General features: G+C 38.8%; 1 protein-coding gene across 6 annotated transcripts in view; it reads left to right on the top strand.

Moving 5' to 3' along the window:
- The window catches only part of SEMA3D (semaphorin 3D), a 148,261-nt gene that overhangs the window by 26,629 nt on the left and 98,032 nt on the right, over nucleotides 1-23,600 (top strand). For all 6 annotated transcript variants that reach the window (XM_067316894.1, XM_067316904.1, XM_067316902.1 and 3 more), the window contains one exon: nucleotides 21,338-21,527. In XM_067316894.1, the coding sequence (XP_067172995.1) occupies nucleotides 21,413-21,527 (115 nt within the window). In that variant the 5' untranslated portion in view covers nucleotides 21,338-21,412. The remainder of the gene's footprint in view (nucleotides 1-21,337; nucleotides 21,528-23,600) is intronic.

Raw genomic sequence — 23,600 nt, 5'->3', positions numbered from 1 at the left:
TAGCCTAGATGTTCTGAGTCTACTGTGATTGAGTCAGATGATAGTCCCCTTGAGCAGGATAATCTAACAGCAGTGGGTATGCATGTTCCTGTTCAACTTCTGCTATTTGAATAATGATTCATTTTTGCTTTCTTTAGATGCGCCTCCATTTTTGAAGGCAAGTCTAATGAAAGGCAGGCCATTCCACCCACACTTTTACTCCAGAGGTGGCCTGAACCTAAGCTTGCTCCATCCTGCTTGTCTCAGCCTGAATACCAAGGCAGTGGTGGCTGTCAACTAGGGGCATGCTTGCAAGAACAGGCACTGTCCCCCAATTTGCTCAGCGGGGGCAATTTGCTCAGGAGACCTTGGTCCTTTTTTTCTCATATAGACCTTCCTATCCCCCCGCTGCTCCACCACTGTAAAATAACCCTTGCTATCCCCAAAGCTGGGTGCTTACCCTTTGCTGTAGCATACTGCCGTGTTACTGCCCGTTCTGCTCAGGTCCATGTGCTGCTGCTTTGCTTCCTTGAACTGCTGAAGCTGTCCGTGGCAAACGACAGCGTTGTTTCCCAGCCCGGTTTTGGAGATGTCTCGCTGTGTCTCCTGCCCCCAGAGCTAGGCAATTGCTGTTGCGCTGTGTGTTGAACTCTACATGACCAGTTGGAGGGATTTCTCAATTGAGGCGTCCTGCTGTACCGCACCAGAGCCTGAGACCAATTAGCCTGAGAGCACGATTCAAGACACATGTATTCGGTTCAGCTAATGCTGTTTGTTTGTCTGGTGATGATGTTTTTCTAAGTTTACACTTCACTCATGACATGACTGACATTTCTGTAAGGGGTGGTGATGTGTCTCTAGGTCTGTTATTAATATTTTAGGGTTTTTTTTTCTGATTTTTTCAAATATACATCAGCTATAGCAGTGCACATTACATGACTTTTGTATGAATAGAATTGCAATGATAGCCAGAGACTTATAAATTAAATTAAACAAATACGGACACTAGGTTTTCAAAACAATATGGCATTACCATGACAAAATAAATCATTTTGATTTTCTTAGTCCTTAGTGGACAAGGATGGAATAGGTCTCATTTTTGTATGTAATACTATATTTCTACATTGTGACTATCATTGCTGGATTACTCATGGGATTTAAATGTGTGTCTTTCAAAATAAAATATTGAAATATGAATATTTAAACAATTCTGTTCAAGTTCACAATGTACATTATTAGCTCAAATTATCCTCAAAAGACATTTTCATATTTGCTTTGATCCCCTTTGATCTCAGGCAGATAACAACCAGCTTTCAGTAGTTTCTCTTTATAACATTTCTTTTTCAGTGTTCCCATGTCTAGAACTAAATTGCTTCCATTGAAGATATACAGTGGCCCAAATGACAGTACTTGAATTCTGAATTTGTTGGATCTCTCATCCTGGCTTTTCTTTTGGCCTGTTTTCAGATTAATATTGTGAGAGTAGATAAGCTTAAGGGGAAAAAAAAAAGTAGAAAGAACATATATTTCAGCATTCATAACCCAATAAAACTACTATGCAGCATCAAAAGAATAAAGCTGTGTGTTTAACAGTGGCCTAAGAAGAATACCTTTTTAAGATCCTTGCCTCACAGAGATTTATATTCCTGTGGGAATGTAAGTGATACCAAGGGCAGCAGCTTCTGAGTGCAGCTGCAGTTATCATTAAAAGAGATAAGTATTTGAAGGAATTTTGATATTTCAGCCATGCTTTGATATCAATGGTCTGTTGTGTGAAATACAGAATTATGCCAACAAAAATATAGATGACCATTGACTGATACTTATTGCTTTTTGGAAAAAAAAATCCTTAAAGTGCATTCCAGTTTAATATTTAAGAAATAAGATTATAATAAGCTGTAAGCTCATACTCAGTTGCTGTGAATCGTGATTATTCCCCATGAAACAAGAGACACATATGTAAATACTATGCACACCTACATCTGAGCATGTATTTCTTTTCCGGGAATTTTGCCTCATCTAAGTCTATCTTGCCTTTCCTTAGTCTATTATGGCTAAAACAACCTTACAGGTCACTGTAAAGCTTCTTTTGCATTGGTAGCCACAAGTGTGCAAATACATTGAGAGAAATACAGAAAGTATGTAAAATCTATGATTCTGGAATTTGCCTACTGCGAAGCAATATGGGGTATATTCTGTTTGCATTTAACATCCATTTCCTAATAACATGAAAATCCCCCCCCAAAAAGGATTTTTATATAAAATCTACATGTAGAAAATTGTTGAGTAGGCTGATTTATTGCCTTCTGCTTTCACTGATATGAGTGAGAAGTTAAATGACAGTCACACACTGAAGAAGCTGCTCAATAGCCTCTGCAGGATCGACCAAAGCAGCAAAAGCTGCATCCTGTTCACATGATGAAATATTAAAATGCAGTTGAAAGTGCTCTAATATGATATGATATGGAGAGGTTCCATGCTCATTGAATAATTGAACTCCCTGTTCATCTATTACGTTTGCTTATTTTATAACTTAAGCCGTACTTTTGCCAAATACCGATCTCAAAAGCTTGCCCTGCGCTTTGACAAGAGGCGGTGGTGTAGAAATGGAGGGAAGGGCAGCATTAGAAGCATCCCTTCTTCTGCTCTTGCAATTCTCCTAAGGCAAAAACCTCTAGAGAGCTTCTCTAAGGCCACCTGCCAGTATTTAATATTAATCCAAACTTGCATCTTTCCTACTCCCCACAACTAAACAAACTTTCTCCACATGCTTTTTTCAGAAAATCCAGTCTATTGGTCAGGAAAAGTGCTTTCTTTTCACCCTAAACTTCACAGCTGAAAAGATGTTCAGTCCAGTCTGCAGCAGTACTTCTGCCTCTCTACCGTCTGCAAAGCATGACAACAGCAACGCCAGAATCTGAATCCCATTTGCCAAATTCCAGTCTTAACGTATCCAGAAATGCTACTGTACCTATTTCATCATGTAGCTAAAGAAGGAATACCCCACCTCCAATGCTTTTGTGTTTTCCAACTCTTGTTTAACTGTGTGCAAGCACTGTTTTGACTGTGTGCCTTTGGTAGGAGTTTTTTTTAGAACTGAAAATTAAATAATAAAAAGGTGGGGGTGAAATGCCCTTTTTCTTTCTGTCTGCAAGAATAGCTTTATAAAACTTAACTGTTTACCTGATTATAAGTTATAATTGTTGCTATGACTAGGTTTTATGAATTTTTTTTGAATATTATTCAACCCATTTGTCTTATCAATGAATCTGCCATCTGGCTATTATCCACCTGAGAAACAATGCAACTTAACTCTGTTGTGCTGTTGCTATTGCAAAATTTTGTCTTTTTTTTTTTTTTTTCCTGAAGTCCGAACAGATTCAGGTACTGGAGAGGCTTTGGATATAGGTTCCAGTTTTTACTGGTCTCTAGTGATTTGTGGATCAAGATTCAGGCACTCTAAACTTGAGCATGTTTATATATTTTTAATCATTTAATATTTGGGAATCAAAAAATCATATTGTAATGGATAAAATGTAGAAATTCTGTATATTGGTGCATAAATGAATGCAAGTATATGAATACATACACACACACACACACACACACACACACACATGCATATATATATATACACATAAACATTATAGTCACTTAACAAGATATCGCACATCAGCAGAAGTACTGTAGTTGTCTGTCCATGCACTTGAGCTTGCCCAGATTGAGAATAAACATCAATGTGCTCCAGGGATTACTCGTTAAATGAAGCACTATGTTTTAGTACTGAGAAGTCTCTGCTGTCCTTTCATTATTCTCTGCTTTAAAGAGAAATTTACTCTGCATAAGAGTAATTTTAATCGTGTGTTTTACTGTATGTATATTTTGGATAATTTTCAATTGCTTAGACAGACTGTAGACAAACACATACATATGTGTGCACAAAACATTTTCCCTGCTATGATTAGGTATTTTTGGCACGTTCAATAGCAGGGTCAAAGCCAAATTGTAGCTACCTTCGGAAAAATCTTAAAAATAGCTGTAATTGAAAAAGGAGGTGCAACTTTTCTGCTTAACTTAATAAGGATTTTTTTTTTCAAAGTGTAATGTTTTCCATCACCTTTTTAATGTTAATTTTGGATGAAAAAGTCATGGAACCTTTCAGTATATGGATTTTTTCAAAGCACTCTGAAAATCTCTAGACAATAGCAGAATTGTCATTACATTGTTGTGATCCTATGCAAATACTAACTGGCTTGAAAGTTGACATTTTGATAGATATAATCTAAGTAACTAAATAACTTTTAATTATAAATAAGTAATTTGATCCTCTTAGAATAATTATAGCTTTTGACAGTGAGTTATTTTTTTTTTTCTTAGTGTGAAAAGAAAGGAACTATTTTTCAGTTGGGCTTATTGTAGTATTTCTATGATATGTAACACATTTGGATATTTAATATCCTGCATGATTCACTATGGGGGATATCACTAAAGAAAGCTATGTTCTGACAGGCCTTAAATTAATATCAGTGCTGTACAAAGTCTAAGCAAGAACTGTAAAAAGTACAATTGTTCTTTAGTATTTGTATTTGTCTAATGGACCACTATAACATAACAAACTCAAATTAGGAATCCCTTTCATGAGCTGTAAATTTTAAGTTTTGACCTACTGACTTCATGAGAGTAAAAATTCTCCAGTGGGAGTAAGATGTTCATTATGTCTTAACATAAAGTCCAGGAGTCAAGGAAACACATGGCTGGAATAAACAGTAGCTCATCCAGTCTGCCATTCTGGCACCAAGGGCGGCAAGACCAGATGTTTCAATGGAAAACATAAATCTTCACAATTTTACTGTTCTAAATTGCAAGATGTTGTTTCTTTCAACACTCACACCTTGAAACATGAAGATTTACAGGACTTTTAACTGCATTTCCATACATTCCCTTTATAGCATAAACCTTAAAATATACTTTCTAAATTACTTATCATAATAGTTTTAAAAACAAAATATACTTAAGAGATGTTGTTAGTTTGTGGAAAAGTCAAATCCTTGCTCCCTCTTCCTTTTATTTCTTTCATAATGAGAATTAAAGTTCTGGAGGTGGGAAAAAATGGCCATTTCAGTACAGTAAAATTGAATTTTGCAGCAATGTCAGAGAGGCAAAGGGCCTTGTCAGATATGTAGGTGGCCTAGTCACAGAACTGCTGGTACTGGAATGCTTTTCCCATCCCAGATCCTAGTGGTGTTCACCTAGAATGATGCGTGGGAGCTCTCTTGAAACTGGTGTTGAGCCACTGTTGGCTGTGAAACCTGGAAGGTTTTTCTTTGGTTAATTTGAACAGTGATTTTGACACACTCATGTGTTTGCCAGCCTTGACAAAAGCTTCTTTGGTTATGTTTGTAAAGCTGTTCCTGGACTCAGACGAAAGAATCTATTGTGAAATGTTATGTGCCATCTTGGGCATTGATCACAGCAAGACACCCATTGGAGCTGACCGCTACTACCATATTCTTAATTTTCTCTGACCTTCCAGCCAATCTCTGAATCTATTATATAAAGAAAAATAATGGTGTAATGTGCATAATGCCTGTAATGACAAAATACTTGGATGGTCATCACAACTAAATCATTACATTCCTGTTTTTATAGTCCAATGAGATCTACTTTTTGGCTAAAAAAAAATTCCTTCCTTTTTGGAAGGTGGTAGTATTTAAGGGGAAGTTAATATGTTGTCGCAGTTTCTTGTTGGTATTGGAGGTGGTTCATCACATGTTGGGTAGCAGACATGCAAAATTGTTTGTCAGTTGGTGTTGTAGATACAAGAATTTTACAAAAGCACAAATGGAGGCTGGAAAAGTACTTGAAAGCAGTATCTACTGGGGTTTACACAACACAGAAGCCACAGATTGGCTCAGGAAATGACCTCAGCTGAAAACAGGTATAAAGAAGGAGTATTATTATGGGGGAAAATATCATATATGCATTCTCCATTTTTATTCTTCCTTACCCTTACTGCTGAAAACAGAGTACTTGACTAGATGAACCTTTGGCCTGGATGAGTACAAACATTTTCAGATTCTTATTTAGATAAGGAGCTGTTGTTTGAGAGGGGTTTTTTGGAACAGGAAATGAATGGAGAAAACCCAGTACTGTTTAAATGCAGAAAATAGTAATATGTTTAGTGATGTATATTGCTAAGGAAAGGAAACTAAGAGGTAACATTAATGTTGAAAGAAGCTCAAATGTGATTACTTTCTCAAATACTGATTGCATAGGTTTGCAATCTTGCCTTTTTAGTTTTTCCATTTTATATTATATTACTGTGAGGAATAGATTTGCAATGTTTTGTCAGTGATTTCTCCTGGTAATTCTCAAAGTACACAGAGAAGGCATTTATGGATCTAGCTGCACATCTTCTATGTACTGCCTCTTAAACTTCTACCTAACTTAAGTACTATAAGTTGCACTATAGTATGCATATATTATTGACCAAAAAAACCCAATCAACTGTAGCAATTATCTCTGCTAAAAATGCACATCCTTTTTTAGAGAGGAGATCATTATTGGGAACAATTAAAAGAGACATGGTCAATTCATAGTTCATGAGTCAATTCAGTGACTCATAAAATTGAAATTTTTTATTATGCACATAAGGCATTTGTTTTAATCTTGTTTTCTCCATTTGTCTTATCCATTGTTGAGATTGGCCTTGCATGCTGGATTCTTATCTTTTTATTGTTTTGTATTTTTTAATGTTTATACAAGCACTTCTGAAAAACAAGAATGTTACTGAGGTGCCTCAGAAGGGATAGAGGTGCCAAGGTTTGAGTGGGCTTTTTGAACTGACTCATTCTGCATGTCCTAACTGCCAGAGTTGGGCTATAGCTTCTAAATGTCACTGGAAACAGCCAACTTTCTTATCATCCATAAAATTTAGTTTGCCTCTGACAGAATCGTTGTTGCAAAAAAAAGTCTGTGGGTGTTATTGTTGTTGTTATTAGTATAATGAGTATTAATGATGATGGTGAAAATTATAGCTGTACTTACTCCCCCAAATCTCTCTGCTTAATATGAAGAAGAACAAAATTCTGCTGCAGTGTTTCTCTTTGTGCATGTTAATGGTTTGGCAGACTATATCTGCCACAGATTTCTATCACCCATCTGAAATAGCTGCTTGCTGATTGTTACAGTGATTATAACCCACTAGTTTATAGATACTCTGGAACTTGTCAAGAAAAATGCTGAGAGAAGGTATTTCCTTCTCCACAGCTTCCATAAATTCCATCTGAAAGAACAACTGTTTGTTGCTTCCTCCCAGGTTATTAATGCTGTGAGACCATAGGAATTTAGCAATATTGTTCTTGGTACAAATTGTTAGTCATCTTTCTATTTCCTAGATGAAACCTTTCAGTGTTTTCTATCATTAATGGCCCTCCTGTCACCATATGTCTCAGTCAGTAGCAGATATCCAGAATAATAAAAATCAGAGTTTGCATGTATGTGCCTATGTTTTTTCCAGGTTCAGGAGAAATGCGACTACTTTGCATTGCCTTAGAATGGGAGTTGTGAGGTCTCTCCCTGTGTTGCACATTACACAGGACGAAGTTCCAGTTAGCTCTTTCTGAGCTGCTGGAGGAGCACAAAGCAGCTGTAGTGGGACTCAGGGTCTGGACAACTGACCTCATGGGAATGGAGGGTGGTCAGCACAACAGGGGAAATGTTCAATAGCTTGTCGATGCATGACCCTAAAGTCTGCGAGACTTCCATTCCCTTAGTCAGATTCTCATCCCATTAATATGAATCGTTGAACTTCATCTGACATCAGCCAGTCCTGGATTTGAGTGCAAGTATGTTATTCCCTATGCCGTTAATGCAAATCACTTACTCCGGCTGAGCAGACAAGGGAAACAGTAGTCATCTCTGTTTTGCTTTGCAATGCTGTATGAAGATAGTCCGTTGGTTTATTCCCCTGCAACTGTGTTCCACGCTCAAGTATCTTCAACATATTCATTGTGTTCTTTTTTATATTTCATTCTTATTGTTGTGTTTATTTAAAACTGATATACTGCATCAAATAGCCCACTTTAATGGGTAGAAAGAAGGATATCATGTTTAAGGTGATGGCATCAACAATTATTAATTAATATAATCTATTTCCACTTCTTACTCACTTCAAGTCCTCCTAGCAGGGCTACTGAATGCTTTTAGCATCAGCTTTTCCAGCTGTGAAATTGGAATAATAATACCTCTCCCTAGCAAAGATTCAGCAATTCATGTGCTAGTTACTTATACAATTGGAATTAAATGGGTGAAAAGTATATGCATTTTAAATGCTACATCTTTTCAGAGTTTTATTCCTCTCCACCTACAGGGATTTCAGAGTTTTGCACTGCAGATACAAAAAGGATCAAGGATTAATTACAGGTTATTACCTTTCTCTGTATTTTAGAGGTGTTTGCCATTCAGTTTTCTGAAGGATTCAGGCACTGAGGTTCCTTTCAAATAGGGATAATATCTAATTTTACTGGTGTGTTTTTTTCTTTTTTCTTATGAAAAAAAAAAAAGCCATTCAGGAGGTCGTTCCTTGTAAGGCTACTGCATAATGAATGTTCATTTAGTTGGTTGTTATATTCGTAAGCTCCAGCTGCAGCCATCACTCTCTAAATCTGTCATTGAAGGATTTTGTTTTAAACTCTGCCTAGCTTTGTTTTCAGATATTTCTGAATTCCTCCCTGTGTTGAGCCACAGCTGTGAAAAGAGAAATCTACCTTTTTAATTCAAAGGGTCAGTGGTTTAAAAGCACTAAAACCCAGTAGGGAATAGCTTATGGAAGATAATTAATCATGAGGATCCCAAGGGGTTTTATAAATTTACTGAGGGCTCATCCGACTTGAAGAGTGCTAGGGAGCTTCAGGCCCCAGTTTCTTTGAGGGGTGCCTATTTTACCAGGGAATGGGATCCTCTTTAGAACAAGCACCTGTGGTGGATGTTTGCCACCTGCTCAGCCGTGGCTATGGAAACATAACTTAATCTACTCCACCGCATCCCTTTTCTAGCTAAGTCACCATGGAGGCCAAATCCTTTCTAGTCACTTCTCTCCCCACCCCCTTAAGAAGCATTTAATGTAGTAACTGCAGTGGACTCCACATCTTGATCCTACTGGGAGATGGTAGGAGAAAAGAGGGGTCAGGCTGGAATACACAGCTTATGTTTTCTCTTCTGGGTGAGCAGAGCTCTCTGGTGACACCAGTCCGTTCAGTGATATTTCCAACCAGCCATGACATCTTCCTCTTCTAGCTCCAAATCCTAGAAGAAATCACCTTCTTTTCTTGTCAGTGCAGACAAAAGGTTTATCTCAAACACAATGTAAATAATTTAAGCACTTGTTTCTGGTACCTAGTTCCCATGGGATAGGCCAGCTAGGACTGTGTGGGTGAACAATATCTGGTAGCCTTGAGATGTTGTATTAAACTATGTAGCTAAAGTTGTTTCCATACCCACCCTATGTATACTTCACCCATCCTGTTGACATTGCTGTTTTTCATACAGGGATTTATTAACTGCTTGTGAATCAGCTCTTGAATACCTGTAACTTTTGGCAAGTTTTATAAAAATAAGGTGTTTCTGATTTCAGTTTTATTTCAGTAGTAGAGGAGCTGATTTGTGAGCAGACAGATGGACTTTGTCCCCCATCATAAGGGTCACTAGAAAGGTAAGGATGATTGGGGATTAATAGTAGCCATTTGATGGCTGTTAGAGCCTTAAATTCAGTGGAAAGGTCAGTGGAAAGATATTAGATGCTGCTGAAGACCTTCAGTGTGTGATCTAGTTCAGTTATTCCTGTGTCCATTAACTGATAAAAGAACTAATAGAAAAAAATGGGTTGGAAGGGACATCTGTAGATCATATGGTCCCATTTCCAGCTCAGAGCAGGGCTAACTTCAGCTTTGTACCAGGTTGCTCAGAGCCTTGTCCAGTCAAGTTTCCACTGTCTCCAAGGATGGGGACCCCACAACCTCTCTGGGCCCCTGTTCAAGTGTTTGATCACCATCATAGGAAATAAAGCTTCAGAACTCCCTCAGGGTCAAGTCTGACTCATCATCTTTAGAAGGTACGTGTCTACTGGGGCAAAGGAAATTAGAGGTAGTGTTTTATACCCTTTTCATAACAGTCTAGCAGTTATGTCACTCTTCTAGAAAGTAGAAAGTTTGAGATTTAGGCCTTCTTTATCATGAGGTTTGAGACACTTCATATGTCATGGAAATACCCTCTTCACCAGCATCAGAGATTTCAGGATTGTTTCTTCTTTTCCAGCACTCTTTTTAAAGCAGAACTACTGCATATAAATGCAAGTCACAGGGCTAGAAAAAGGACAGGGAAAGAAAGCCTTATTTTCACCTAAGGAGAGACAGAAATGGAGTTCTGGAACGTCTTCCCCAGAACCGGAAAAATATTATGTCAGACTGTCACTAGGTAAACTATTAAGAAGACAGCTCTTGGAGCAGAGGCTGGAACTTGAGGGCTAGAAATCAAGGGCTCTCCTATCCCAGCTTGACAGCTTACACAGCCAAATTCCCCCCCTTTTTTTTTCCTCTTTTTTTTTTCTGTTCCCCCTCTCCCTGAATGCCCGACCTAGCCAGAGGCACCCCTCCTGGAGGAAGGGTTATAAATGATGTTCTAGAGAACCTCGTGGTTAGGGCACTCTCCTGAAGGATAGGATTTGCAGGTGTCACACTTTAAGACTGAGGCCTGTCTGGACCCCCTACTTCCATCCACCAGGATAGTATGAAAAACATGGACTCTGCTGATGATGTGGTGACAAAGATAGCAGTGGCCTTGTTCAGGATTAACCCAGGAGACTGTTCGCTCAAGTGTATACTGCTGTCCATTTTAGATAGGAGATAAGTGACTGTCCTCACAGGGCAGACACTGTGGGTAACTAAGTTTTTTGCAGAGGGGACTTTTCAGCTTGCCAAAGAGACCATTGGTGAAGGTAGCCTCATGCAGAGTGAGAAAAAGTGGAAAGTCGTTGAACTGGATCTTTGCATGACACTGTAGACGCTTCAGTCCAAATTTAAGAATGCTTTAAAAAGTGTGAATTAATGTGGCAGGGTTTTCATTCAAACCTGTGACTGTAAGAAAGGATCCATACCCTGCACCTCCCCAGTGACTAACTGGTTAACAGTCTAAAAAGCTTTGCTGTGTTTCAGTTAAGTATTGATTCATCTGTGCACTCTGTGTCCTCACTTTGTCCTCACGAGACAAAGGAAAGTTATTGTGGTTTGAAACCAAAGTGGAAATAGTTCTGTGTGGAATGGAGGTGGTGATGCCTGAATTCTTGTTTGCTTTTTCAGTATGGCTGTTTTAGATTCCAGGAACTTTCATGCTATTGCCCTTCACAAAGCAGCTTAAAAATAGACCAGCAAAACAACTTTATTGCACTAAAGAGAAATTGATTTCTGCTGCAAGACATACAGAAAGCTCTCTTAGGGTCTAATAGCAGTACGTTTGGACCCTTGAAAATGGTAAAGTTGGTGAGCAGTTAACGTAGCATTGTTAAAACTTTGATAACCTGCCATCCAACCTCATCCTGGTTGTATATTACTCCTTAAGCAGACTCTGTGAGTTTACAGAGAATGAAACAACGATCACTTGTAACTTTCTGCAGTTTGCAAAAGAGCTTAAATCAAGAGTAAAACACTGGAAGAAGTGGTAGGTGAGTCAGCAATCTTGCCACAGAAGTCACGGCCAACAGCGTGTTGTCCCTGGTGAGAAGGGTGGCCTGGTGACTAAGGCGCTGACTGGATGTTGAGGGGATGTGGGTACTGATCCTAACTGCTGGTGTGACCTTTCTCAAGTGATGTCAACTCCTATGGTAACATTAAAAAAAATCAATAGCCTCGTAATGGTGAGGATGGAGGCATTAGGGCTTTTAGGCCCGCTTAGGTGCTATGGTGATGAGTACCCTAGGGAACCCCATCGATAGGAATAAGTCCACATTAAGTTAGGATACAATGAGTTGTGTAAGCTTACAAATGGGATGTTTTATAGCGGCCATGCTGACTCCCTCTCCCACATCCTCCAAACATAAACCAAACCAAATATTAAAAAAAAGGGAAGAAATCAAATGCATTCAGCCTAGCAATATAATAACTAGGTTAACGTACAAATACAAACCACTCCACTGCAATGTACCCTTTCATAAACCTCTTCAAATATCATTTTACAAATTGGCTGCACAAAAAGTCAATCCAAAATTTAGCTGGACAACTGATATAAAAAGCTCCTCCAAAAGAGTTCAAATACGTGATCATGCATTATTAAACCAAAGTCTGTTGGAAATGTAAATTAAGATCCTTCCAGCATGTTTCTCCCTGTACTACAGTTTATGTATTAAAGTCCTGCAAGCTATTCTGTACAGAGTTCACTGACAGTGCATCAAATAATGAGGCCATACACTGATGAAAGGAATTACGTGAAAATATGCAGTTTGGTATACAGCAAACATATTTGATCAAAGACCAGATGTCATATAAAATTAACATTTTTGCAATTATCACTAAACTCTATTAATCTGAATGTAGGCCCAATAATAAACTGAATGCTTTTGAAAATTATCAGATCAGAGATTTACACTGCTGATAATGAACTAGATAATATTGGCAGATAATGAAGCATTTAATCAGGATTAGTGCAATAGAAATAATTTAAAAAATGGTTAATTGCATTAGGAGGCAAACTGAAACATGCAGTTACTTATCCTTGATATTTGTAATGATCTAGTTTTCTCTAAGAGTCTGATAGGCAGTTTTTAAATACAACTGAGAAATCTCTGAGTGCCTACAAGTATTTAAGTAAAATTCCAAGAGTAAATTAGTTGGTAATAAATTTCTGTCTACATCAAATAAATTTAGCTACAATTTTTAGCACAATAAAACATTTGCTGTGAACTGAAATAAATGTACATATACATTAGTAATGTATAAAATATACATTATAAATTTCTATGTAAGTTTAAGTCTTCATTTCCACCATTCTTTATTTCAGTTTATTTACTTATTTGTTTACTAATTTATTTGCTTATTTATAGGGTCTATTGGGATACAGTGGTATGGATGGGCTGGGTGGCTGCAGGCAGAACCAAGCTGTTTCTGCCTGTACTCAGAGCTGGTTGGCTGGTGGTGCCTCTAATGCACATATAGCTGAAGTGTGTAGCACATTGTGGTATAGTATACTAATTAACGGAGCCAAATAACAGTTGATGTTGGATTAGGTCTGGATTGCTTGGACCAAGGACAGAAGAGCCCTACCTATTTGTATTTATAGACATAGCCATATAGACATACCCACAGACTATACACTTTCGGAGTATGGACTGTTATTTACCGTATTGCTGTACAGTCCCTAGAAGTAAGTAGTCTAGAATAATGTAAATGTCAGTGTAAACATGACTGACACAGAGTTAATGGAAATAAAAAAGCAAAAACAAACAAACAAAAAACACATTTGTGGTGGTGTTTAGACTGTCAGATATGTTTTTCACTTCCAGTTTTCTCCTGCTAACAGCAATCTTGTAGACTAATTATTTTTAACTTCCTGCTAATACAAAATGTAATTCTTTCATCTTCAGAAAATCATTTATTTCATGCCTGGAAGCCCTCTCCTAGCTCCTGTATGTGATGGTGGTGGCAGCAGCAGCAAGCTTCCACCTTGTCTGTGGCCAGGCCGTTCACGTGATTCATCACAAATTTCTCCAGTGTGTCACACTGCCTTCCTGTCAAGCCAGGCTTTTCACAAGCATGCAAACACATGCCAGGACATGTCTCCTGCAAGCAGCTCATCTGTAAAATAACCCCTCGCCACCAGTTATTGGTGAGCCCAGGGACAGCAGCGAGCCCAGACCTCTGATAATAAAACTGTCACTGCTGGAGGACTCCTGTTCCACCCTTGCAGATGTTGGAAAGCCTCCTAGGAAAGGAGGCTCAGAGTACATTTTTTCCATAGCAAAACACTGGCAAGGATTCCTGGAGGTGAAAAAGAGGACTGTAATACTTCCTTTGAGTTGGCTGTTGTAGATATACGTTTCTTCCAGCAAAATAATGGTAGTTGCAGGGTCAGTGGTTTAGCTGGCTTGACGTTGCTGCCTGGGGTTAATTCAGGTTTTAGCAGGACAAATGTGATCTGTTAGTGCTTAGGCAAGTCTCCCCAAAATGAGCATTTCTTTTTCCTGACTGCCACCATGACACTTCTCTGGCTTTTTGTTATTTTCTCCGTAGCAGGCCAAGGCCAGGCTCCTGCATGCTTTCTCTCCCTGTCTGCTTTTTCAGAGCCGAGTCAAGCGACTCCAGGTGCTGTAGGTGGTGACTGACATTTTAGAGGAAAATTCTCTGGCTCTGTTGGGAAACCTTTAAACGTCATGGCACTCAGCAGGAAGTGGCTTTCATCTGGTCTACCTTTTCATTAAGGTCTCAAGGAATTTTGTTCCTACTCTCTTTTCCTTTTCTTTTGGATAAAAAAGATGTTACAAACCCCAACTTGGAAACACTTTTCATAGCTTGAGAGGGTTTTTTGGTCTGCTGGGTCGTGCCATACTGAAAATAATGTAGTGCTGAGGTTTGGCTCAATTTGATTCTTACGTGTATTCCTAAACTGTGTTGTACACTGCTTTCCTCTTTTATTTACGTTTTTTGTTTGTTTTTTAAATCAGAAATATAGTGTGTTTTCATGTGGTTCTAAATAGAGAGGCTATGGGAAGCTGTTATTAAAAATGTGATATCAGAAGTCACAGTTCCTTAAACACACACACACACACACACACACACAAACAGAATCACAGAATCACAGAATCGCTGAGGTTGGAAGGGACCTCTGGAGATCATCTAGTCCAACCCCCCTGCTCAAGCAGGGTCACCTAGAGCACATTGCACAGGATTGCATCCAGGCGCATTTTGAATATCTCCAGGGAAGGAGACTCCACCACCTCTCGGGGCAACCTGTTCCAGTGCTCTGTCACCCTCACAGTGAAGAAGTTTTTCCTCATGTTAAGATGGAAGTGTCTGTGTTTCAGTTTGTGCCCGTTGCCTCGCGTCCTGTCGCTCGGCACCACTGAAAAGAGTCTGGTCCCATCCTCTCGACACCCTCCCTTCAGATACTTGTACACATTGATAAGATCTCCTCTCAGCCTTCTCTTCTCCAGGCTAAACAGGCCCAGCTCTCTCAGCCTTTCCTCATAAGAGAGATGCTCCAGGCCCCTAATCATCTTTGTAGCCCTTCGCTGGACTTGCTCCAGTAGTGCCACATCCCTCTTGTACTGGGGAGCCCAGAACTGGACGCAGTACTCCAGATGTGGCCTCACCAGGGCTGAGTAGAGGGGGAGGATCACCTCCCTCGACCTGCTGGCAACACTCTTCCTGATGCACCCCAGGATACCATTGGCCTTCTTGGCCACAAGGGCACATTGCTGCCTCATGCTTAACTTGGTGTCCACCAGCACTCCCACCAAACACTCGCAAAAAGAAAAAAACTCCATATGAAATGCATATGCATCTAACATTAAAGTGAAAGGCATGTAGATATTTATATGTGGATGACATCAGTTGCACATCTGGCTAGTTCACACTGTTTATTCATCTGCCTAGCTACTCTTTGCAAAAGAGTAGCCCTTGTTTTATCCTCAGTCTTGGATTAATGAGTTATATTCCCGGAAGGCATAATGCCATAGATAAAGCTTCCCAGAAGCACTCTTTTTAATGATACATAATGACATGTGTGTGTGTGTGTGTGTGCAGGGCTATCTACCTATATATCACATTCTGAAAGTTTTACTTCTATTTCTAGGTGAAATCTTTGGATGAAATGCTGACCTCATTGACATTAGGGACCTGAAAAAAAATTCTGGTGCCTTTTAAGGATCAATTGCTCATTTCCTATATGTATAATTTAAAATATATATTAAAGTTTATGTGCAGAAAAGCTCTTCACAGCAGTGTGATACAGACTACTCTATCAAGAAAATCCATTTTTACCAGTGTTTATCTCCTAACAGGCTACATGCCTTTTATAAGTGTTTCCATCAGTAGACTAGCTTCACTGAGCCCTATATTTAGAAAGACTCAGAAAACTGTAAAAAATAACCCCCCCAAATCATATCTTTCTCCTTCCTCTCTTTTGTTTCACTTCCTTTGTCTCCATTTTTTACTTTAGCTTCAGTTTATCTTTGTCCTAATGAACTGAAAATGCAGTCTAATCCTCAAAAATATTTTCCACCCATTGTAGAACTTTATTTATTATCAGCTGATTCTCTCTAATGAAAATAGGATTGTTGGCAACTCTTTGCTCCCTCGGTTGTCTTATTTTGTCTCCCAGTCTCTTCATTTCTCTTTGCTCTGCTTGGCTCTTCTCAAATGGGAATCAGAGCAGAGACCTGTCTAGACTTCCAAACACTGTACTGAATGGATAGGGTATAAATCCTGTGAGGAGCTTAATAAAGGTAAAGACTGTGCTTTGTAAAATCTCATTATAAGCTGGAGTATGTATCATATGAATCACTACTATTCATTAGAGTGTTTAACAGTATTAATATCTGTTTTATGGCAAAAACCTATCTAAACCAGATATACTAGTAGCAATGATTAAAAAAAACAAAAAACAGAAACACACACACACACACACACACACAAAGAAAAAAACAACCCTTAATCACCCACTGTAGACTCACTTCATTTTTTGGATTGTATCATTGTATTTTTGTTCAGTTATTTCTGCTAGTGGTGGGAAGTGACGCGATACTGAGCTGAGGTTTTTTTGTAAAAAAGAGAAGTATTTCCTTGAATCCTTGAAGAGGAGAACATTTGCTGCACTATAAACTGCACAAAAGCTACTTAATAAATGGGAAAATAGCTATGAATAATACTGTTTACCAGTTCTTGGATGGAGTTAGCTTTAAACTGAGGTTTCACAATGAAGAGAAAAGCCTTCTCTGCCAAATAGTATATCAACAGACCGTCTATCTAAGCGGTACAAGAACACAGTTTCATTGTGGTCTGGATCAATGTCATCTTTGTTATTTAAAAAGTAAGTTGAGGATGTTAAGTGAGTCTGGAGACTAAATTTTACTTTTAGTCTATTTTATTTGATGAGCTATTAATCTGACTCATGCTTGTTTGTAGTTTTTCCTCTTGCTAAGGCAGAATGTTCAATATCCAGTTCATGGTACAGTCCTGAAGTACAGAGTAGACAGCCACAGAAATATTCCTCTTGGAAGCAGGTATGACCACTTAGAAGTGATACATCGACAAGAAAACAAACAAACCAAATATATATATTTGTAGTTAGAACTATGTACTTTATACTTGAATGCATGTAGATAAAGTATGTGTACATTATGAGTAGACAGGCACATACCTTTCAATACATATTTGAAATGTAGGTGGAGTACTCTTTCTTTCTTTTTGGAACTAATTAGTGTTAAATTGATTTAAGCAATGTGTTTGTATAACAATCCACTCATGTTATTTGGTTAATGTCAGCAAAGGATATCTTCATTTACTCTCTACTCGCTCTATGGAAAAAAATAAAATAAAATCCCAAGATCTCAGAAGAGGACAGCTGAGGAGCAGAAAGAAAACCCAGCTCTTTTACATTTTGCAACTAAATGGCCTAGATAACTTACTCAGCCTACTTATAAGTACAACATTATTATCGCACTTATTATATGAGCTATGGTTTAAAAAAGTGTGTTTTTGTGGGTTGGTCAGGGTCCTTTAACTTCTGGACTTCGCGACGCCAGGGGAAGTCAGAAAGCTACACAGTATCTGTGCATGCTAGATTTTGCATTTCGATAGGATTTAGTTGAACAAACTGAAAAAAATCACATAAGCACAGAGCTCCCTATTGGCTGTGTATTTGAGAAGGCTGAAGAGCTCTGTTTATTGCAACAAAGGGCCTGGAATAAATTATGTTTAGTAAATTGACTCCAGGTTTTCCTGTTTCAGACAGTAGCTTCAGAGTAATCTGTTTTATGGGCTCCACTAAATCTGACCTATTGCAGGGAGGTGACACCTTGTTTCATGGACATGCCATCGCACACGGGCCAGGTACGTCCAGCTGGCTCTCGCTGGCAGGATGGCAGAATACCAGTGGGTCTCCAGTTTGGTCTTTTGGCGGTTTTAACCTGCAGCCCGTTACAAATTTACGAGCCCCCCCAGGGAGGTTCTGCCAGGACTGAGCCAGGCGCATCAGCCCCTCTTCTTCAACGTGCTTCCCACCCCAGCGGGGGGCGGGCGAATGGCTCCCTTCATTCTGGTGGAAATGCCCCTGTGTTTCAGCTGGGTGTATGCATAGCTTCCTTCCTCAAGCAGTCTCGCAGGTGATAACAGGGGACAGATATATCCTAGCTGAAGCTAAGGTGAGAAAGCAACTTTAGCCACAGCATTTTTGTTTTCATGCTCTTCTTCCTCCTTTACTTTAGGTTTGTTCATCACAAGGAAGTTTTAGAGCGTGTGGGGTGCTTAGCAGAGGTATCAAAGAACTCAAGGATACAACAACTTCTCTGTCTCTGACAAAAGTCTTCTGACCTTTGGGGGGATAAAAGAATGGAGGGAGCTGGATTTGCTTTTCGATTCCATATTCTATTTCTGTTCATGGGCCTGAGTGCTTCTGATCTGTGTGACTACAGCTCTTGTAAGTGTAGGACACTGATTGACATTGCATATGTTACAGAGAGGAAGGGTATTTCCTGAAGATTAATAGCTGGTTAGTTGGTCTGAAGTTCATTAACCTGAGCAAGTCATTAGATTCTTGGAAGGACTGTGTGGAAGCTGGAGTTGTATTAGAAGATCATCATAAACTAAAAATATATGTGACAATCCAGCCAGCTTGCAATGAATCTAGGACAAGACAGGGTTGGCTCAAGCTCACAGAGCAGCTGCCTCCAGTGTAAACTAAATGCCTTGTGTCAGGCATTAAAGTAAATGGTTTTTCACAGGCATTATTCAGATAGAAGAAAGGGGGGGGGGGGGAAGGAAAGGAAGGTTTCCGTTAGCAAAAAACTCCTACATGAGAACATCAGGTTCTTCACAGCCAAAAGGTCTAATTCAGTGCTGGTCTCAATCTATAAGTAAGCAAATGACAGTGTGTTCAGGCAACTGCTCTATTCTATCAGTGGTAACTTTAGTCCTGATTCTTCAGTGTACTTTGCCTCAAGAAAATGAGCCCAAATCCTCTGGTGAGATCTCTATTGGCTGAGACCCAGACCCTCAGGCCATGACTTCTCAGCATGTTTGCAGCGAGACTGGCTCCTTGTAAACTTCTTTTTGAAGTGTGGCCTGTCTCTATCATCCCACAGAAGATGAACAGGGCTGATGTCTCTTGTCTTTACATAGCCCTCCTCCCTACCCCTTTTTTTTCCCCTTCTTCCCTCCAGAAAGATTTCTTTAATGTAATATAACCCTGCAATAGTAAAAGTCAGCACCAGCCGTTTGTATTCCAGCCACAAATAGATGTACTGATAAGGAATAAGTAAGGGCTTCCTCTCAGGATCCTACACTCTAGTAAAGAGAAGGGGAAGAAGAGCAAACCAGAGGCATTTGATGTTTATTTTGTTTTCTTTTCATGTCATCTCAAGAATATGTAATGGCACTTGGCCAAAAGGAGTACATTCAGACATTGAATCTTGGTGTTGAGGAAGGGACAGAGAAGAAAGAAGTTCAATGTTCTGCAGTAGGAAGGATGCTCCAGGCGTTTGTACAAAACCTTTCCCTCTCTCTGTCTCCATCACGCCCTTTCTATAAACTCGCTTGTCTTTTACTATTGGCAGAAGTGCTGGAGGCTCAGAAAGCCCCAACTTCTCCTGAGACAGGATCCTTCTGGCACAGACACTCCAGAAAACCAAAGGAATCCTCTTTCAAATCCCTTTGCTCCAGGAAGGATGCACTACCTACATCAGGAGGTTAAGTGCAAGACACACGGAGTGGCCCAGGTCTGAAAGGGCCTTGCAGCCGGGGACCATGGGCTGTGCTGCACCTCCATTAGATGAGTGAAAAACCTCCCTTCGATGCTTGTGCAGTGCTAGCTGACGAGAGTGCTAGAGTTGCTCCATCAAGCAGGTGGTTTCAGTGCCATTCAGAAAAGAATTTGAAATGCTGTTCATGAAAAATCATGAGCCATTAATCTCCCAGCTCTAGCTGCTAACCACAACATTTGCTTACTCACTGATTTACAGTATTACTCGAACACTGACATTTGTCATTTCACTATCTTGTTTGACCTCTGGTATGGTGCACTTGAAGGGGGACAGATCTGGTCTCACCGGCATTTTCATGCTCTGACCTCTGCGATTTATTAACCATCAGATTCTGCCTTCAAAACTCAGCATGCAAATTCAAATACATATGCAAAAGTTGAGTTATTGGACAAAGGGGTTCCCATGTAATTGGGTACAAAATAGGACATCAGGAGAACTGTTGCTATTTTCTGTTCAGCTACCAGGGTGGCTGTGTGACCTTGAGGAAGTAGGTTCACTGCAGTTTTATGAATCCATTTTTGCATAAGGAAAATAAGGACAGTGATAATTACTTTCTTTTGTAAAACAGTTTAAGATTTATGGAATATGAATGACCATTATTAAGTGAAAAGTGTTGCAAAGCTGGCTTAGTTGTGCACTGTGTTAACATAATCCTGTATCAGCCTATTGACCTCAGCATGAACTACTCATTAAAGTTTATAGGACATTACGGTGCGTGAACTGAGGCAGCTATGCCTCACAGTTATTCCACAGAAAACATCATATTGAAAAGTACTTTTAAATCCATCAGCTGTGCATTGATTTTTTTTTTCTATTAAAACTAAACACAACTGCTTGTCATATCCATTTTTTTTTAGCTTATGTATGAATGTTTGTGATGAATATGTACTCACTGTTAACTCAGCTTGTATGCCCAAGGTATCTGAGATATTACAGTCTATTCTAGCCATAGCATAAACATACAATAGCTGTTGTACTGAGATAAAGAGAGAGTTATAAAACATTAAGATATCCAGCAGATCAGTATGAACTAATGAGATGAATGGCAAATGTTCTTTTTACGGATATTGTACTAATTTAATTTTTGATTAAAAGTTAGCTATGCTAGACATTATTCTTTGAAAAGCTTAAATATTCTTCCAACCTTGAAATGTATAAATTTAGTATTAAAGAAACAGATTTATAATGTTTTGGTTTCTACTAGAGAAAAATGTCCTTTGTAGCAAATTTGTTAACTGTTTAAGCTACTCCTTAAAGATAGGTCTGGCTTGCTTTCAGAAACATTATTTATATGATGATGCAAAAGATCTACAGATGTTTTATTTTTGCTTTCAGATTAAATTTGGATTGTTTGAAAAGCTGGGAGATTTTTCACCATAGTTCAAAAAAAATACAGAAGAAGAGAGCAGAATGAGAGCTTCCCAAGTACCACATGCCTGCAGCTTGTTATCTTTAGCAATGCTGTTCCTTCCAGTCACTGGAACGTCAAAACAAAATATCCCAAGACTTAAGCTTTCCTATAAAGGTAAACTTTTCAGCACTTTTTCTGATTCTGCCACTTTTGTTTTGATGTGATGTTGCCAGCAGTTCATTTCTGTTATTAAACAGGAAAATGAAACACGGTTGTCACTACAGTTCCCAGAAACATACAACAGGAGCCTTAAAGATGTATGAATCCTATCCTGAGACAGTATTAAATTCTCTTTTTTGAGGAAAGGGGTACATATTTATGAAATATAGCTTTTTTTTTTTTAACATAAATTAGGTGGGATTCACTTGCCTAAACATAGGCTTCTAGTGCTCCTTGAAACACCATAAGGTACACTGTAGACACTCCCATGTGGCTGGCTGGGATGACGTGGGACCAGGGGGATACCCACATCCTTCTAGAGCAGCACTTGAGATAAAATATCCCAAGCGTTTCAAAGGATGCCAATGTTTAGGCATCTACTTTTCATAATCTTTTTTTTTTTTTTCTCTCTAACAGTAAATTGGTATGTGAAATTCTCAAAATGTTGTTTTCTTTCTTCTTACCTCTTTGGATCACAAGCCCTTATTTTTTGAGGAATTCCTTAACCTTAAGTCTATTTCTTGTTGAGAATGTCACAGGCTGAGGAGTTTAAATGCATATATATTTTTAATTCTTCTTCTTATAGAAAGTGTGGATTTCTTGTTGCTTTGAATGTACAGTACACTTCCACAGTTTTACAACACAGGAAGATATATTACTTTGATATTGTCTTCTTTAGCTAAAGCAAATGCTTTCCAGCTAGTTATTTTTCAACTATGTCAGCACCCTGCCCTTATGGGAGCTAATTCTGCTGTCAGGTTTTCAAACATAGCTCTTCCTCTGCATGGTAGAATTAAGCTCAAGATGGTCTGATGGAACAGGAGGCTGTAAAGCCTTCACCAGTGATTATGATATGTTTATCATGAGCTGTAACACACAAAGGAATTTATTGAGTAAGCACAATGAAATGCTATTTATTTACAAGTTTCTGCTTTGCTAGTTTTGTACACCACTGCGTGTGGTGTGTACATGCGTTTCGATGTGTCTGCCTGTGAGAGAGAGGAAGCGAGATCAAGAGATCTTGACAACATTTTTATAATTTCAGGAAACAGTTACACTCACTTAAGCCAATGAACACGGAAACTGAAAGACCTGACTTGAGTTATGAATGTTAGCAGTAAAACCTTCTAACATACAGCCAGATTTTTCACAGCTAGGCCTTCTGAGATAATTCCCAATAGCAGCATATACCATATGATGATGGCATTTATTGTGGATTTGACATTCACGATCAGTGAATTCCTCTGTACTTCAAAGGCAGCTAGCCTTTGGCAAAATCCTGATGGATAAATTTGTCAGGTAGAGGAGAAGAGGAGATAAAAATTATTGAGGTCAACACAGGAAAAAAACACAAAAGTGAAATCTTAGTTTAAAATGGTGGCAGAGACCTGCTGGGAGTGGTTGGGAAAATGCCTGAGCTCGTTTAAAAAGACAATGAGTGGATGATTGATATTTAGGCTGTAACCCAAACTTTTATTAGGAACTTTATAAACCTTTCAGTTTGGCTTGAGAGTTCTAGTTTCCTATCCAAACTTTTCCACCTATATTTCTGTAGGAGGAAAAAAAAGCAACAACAGATACAAACTGGCACATAAATCTTAATTTGGAGAGCTGTGATGTGACTAAAAAGCCGAGAGAGAGAATTATCAGATGTTTTTGTGTTTCCTCTTTCCGTGTTTTTTGGGGGGGTTACATTTCTTTTCCTGTAGAGAACAAGAAAAAAGTAACTGCATTGTTTTCACATTTCCAGATGTATTAAAATAGAAATGAGGGAAAAAGTGTTCTAAAAAACCTTGTCTGCTATATTCACTTGCTGCTATGTCTCTGAATACTGTATGGATAAAAGTGAAGGAAAGAAGACATAAAGGAAAACACATAGTTGATATGAATTCTGAAGGAAACCCACACTTTTCTTACCCAGGAAGAGAGTTAAAATGGATTATTATTATTATTATTATTATTATTATTATTATTATTTTTGAAGATACTGAGTTCCATTTCCAGAAACACAGTGTGTCTTCCTAAGCC

Source organism: Apteryx mantelli, chromosome 1, assembly GCF_036417845.1.
Source record: "Apteryx mantelli isolate bAptMan1 chromosome 1, bAptMan1.hap1, whole genome shotgun sequence".
NCBI lineage: Eukaryota > Metazoa > Chordata > Aves > Apterygiformes > Apterygidae > Apteryx > Apteryx mantelli.
Note: the sequence above shows the minus strand (reverse complement) of the source record. Positions and strands in the feature narration are given on the sequence as shown.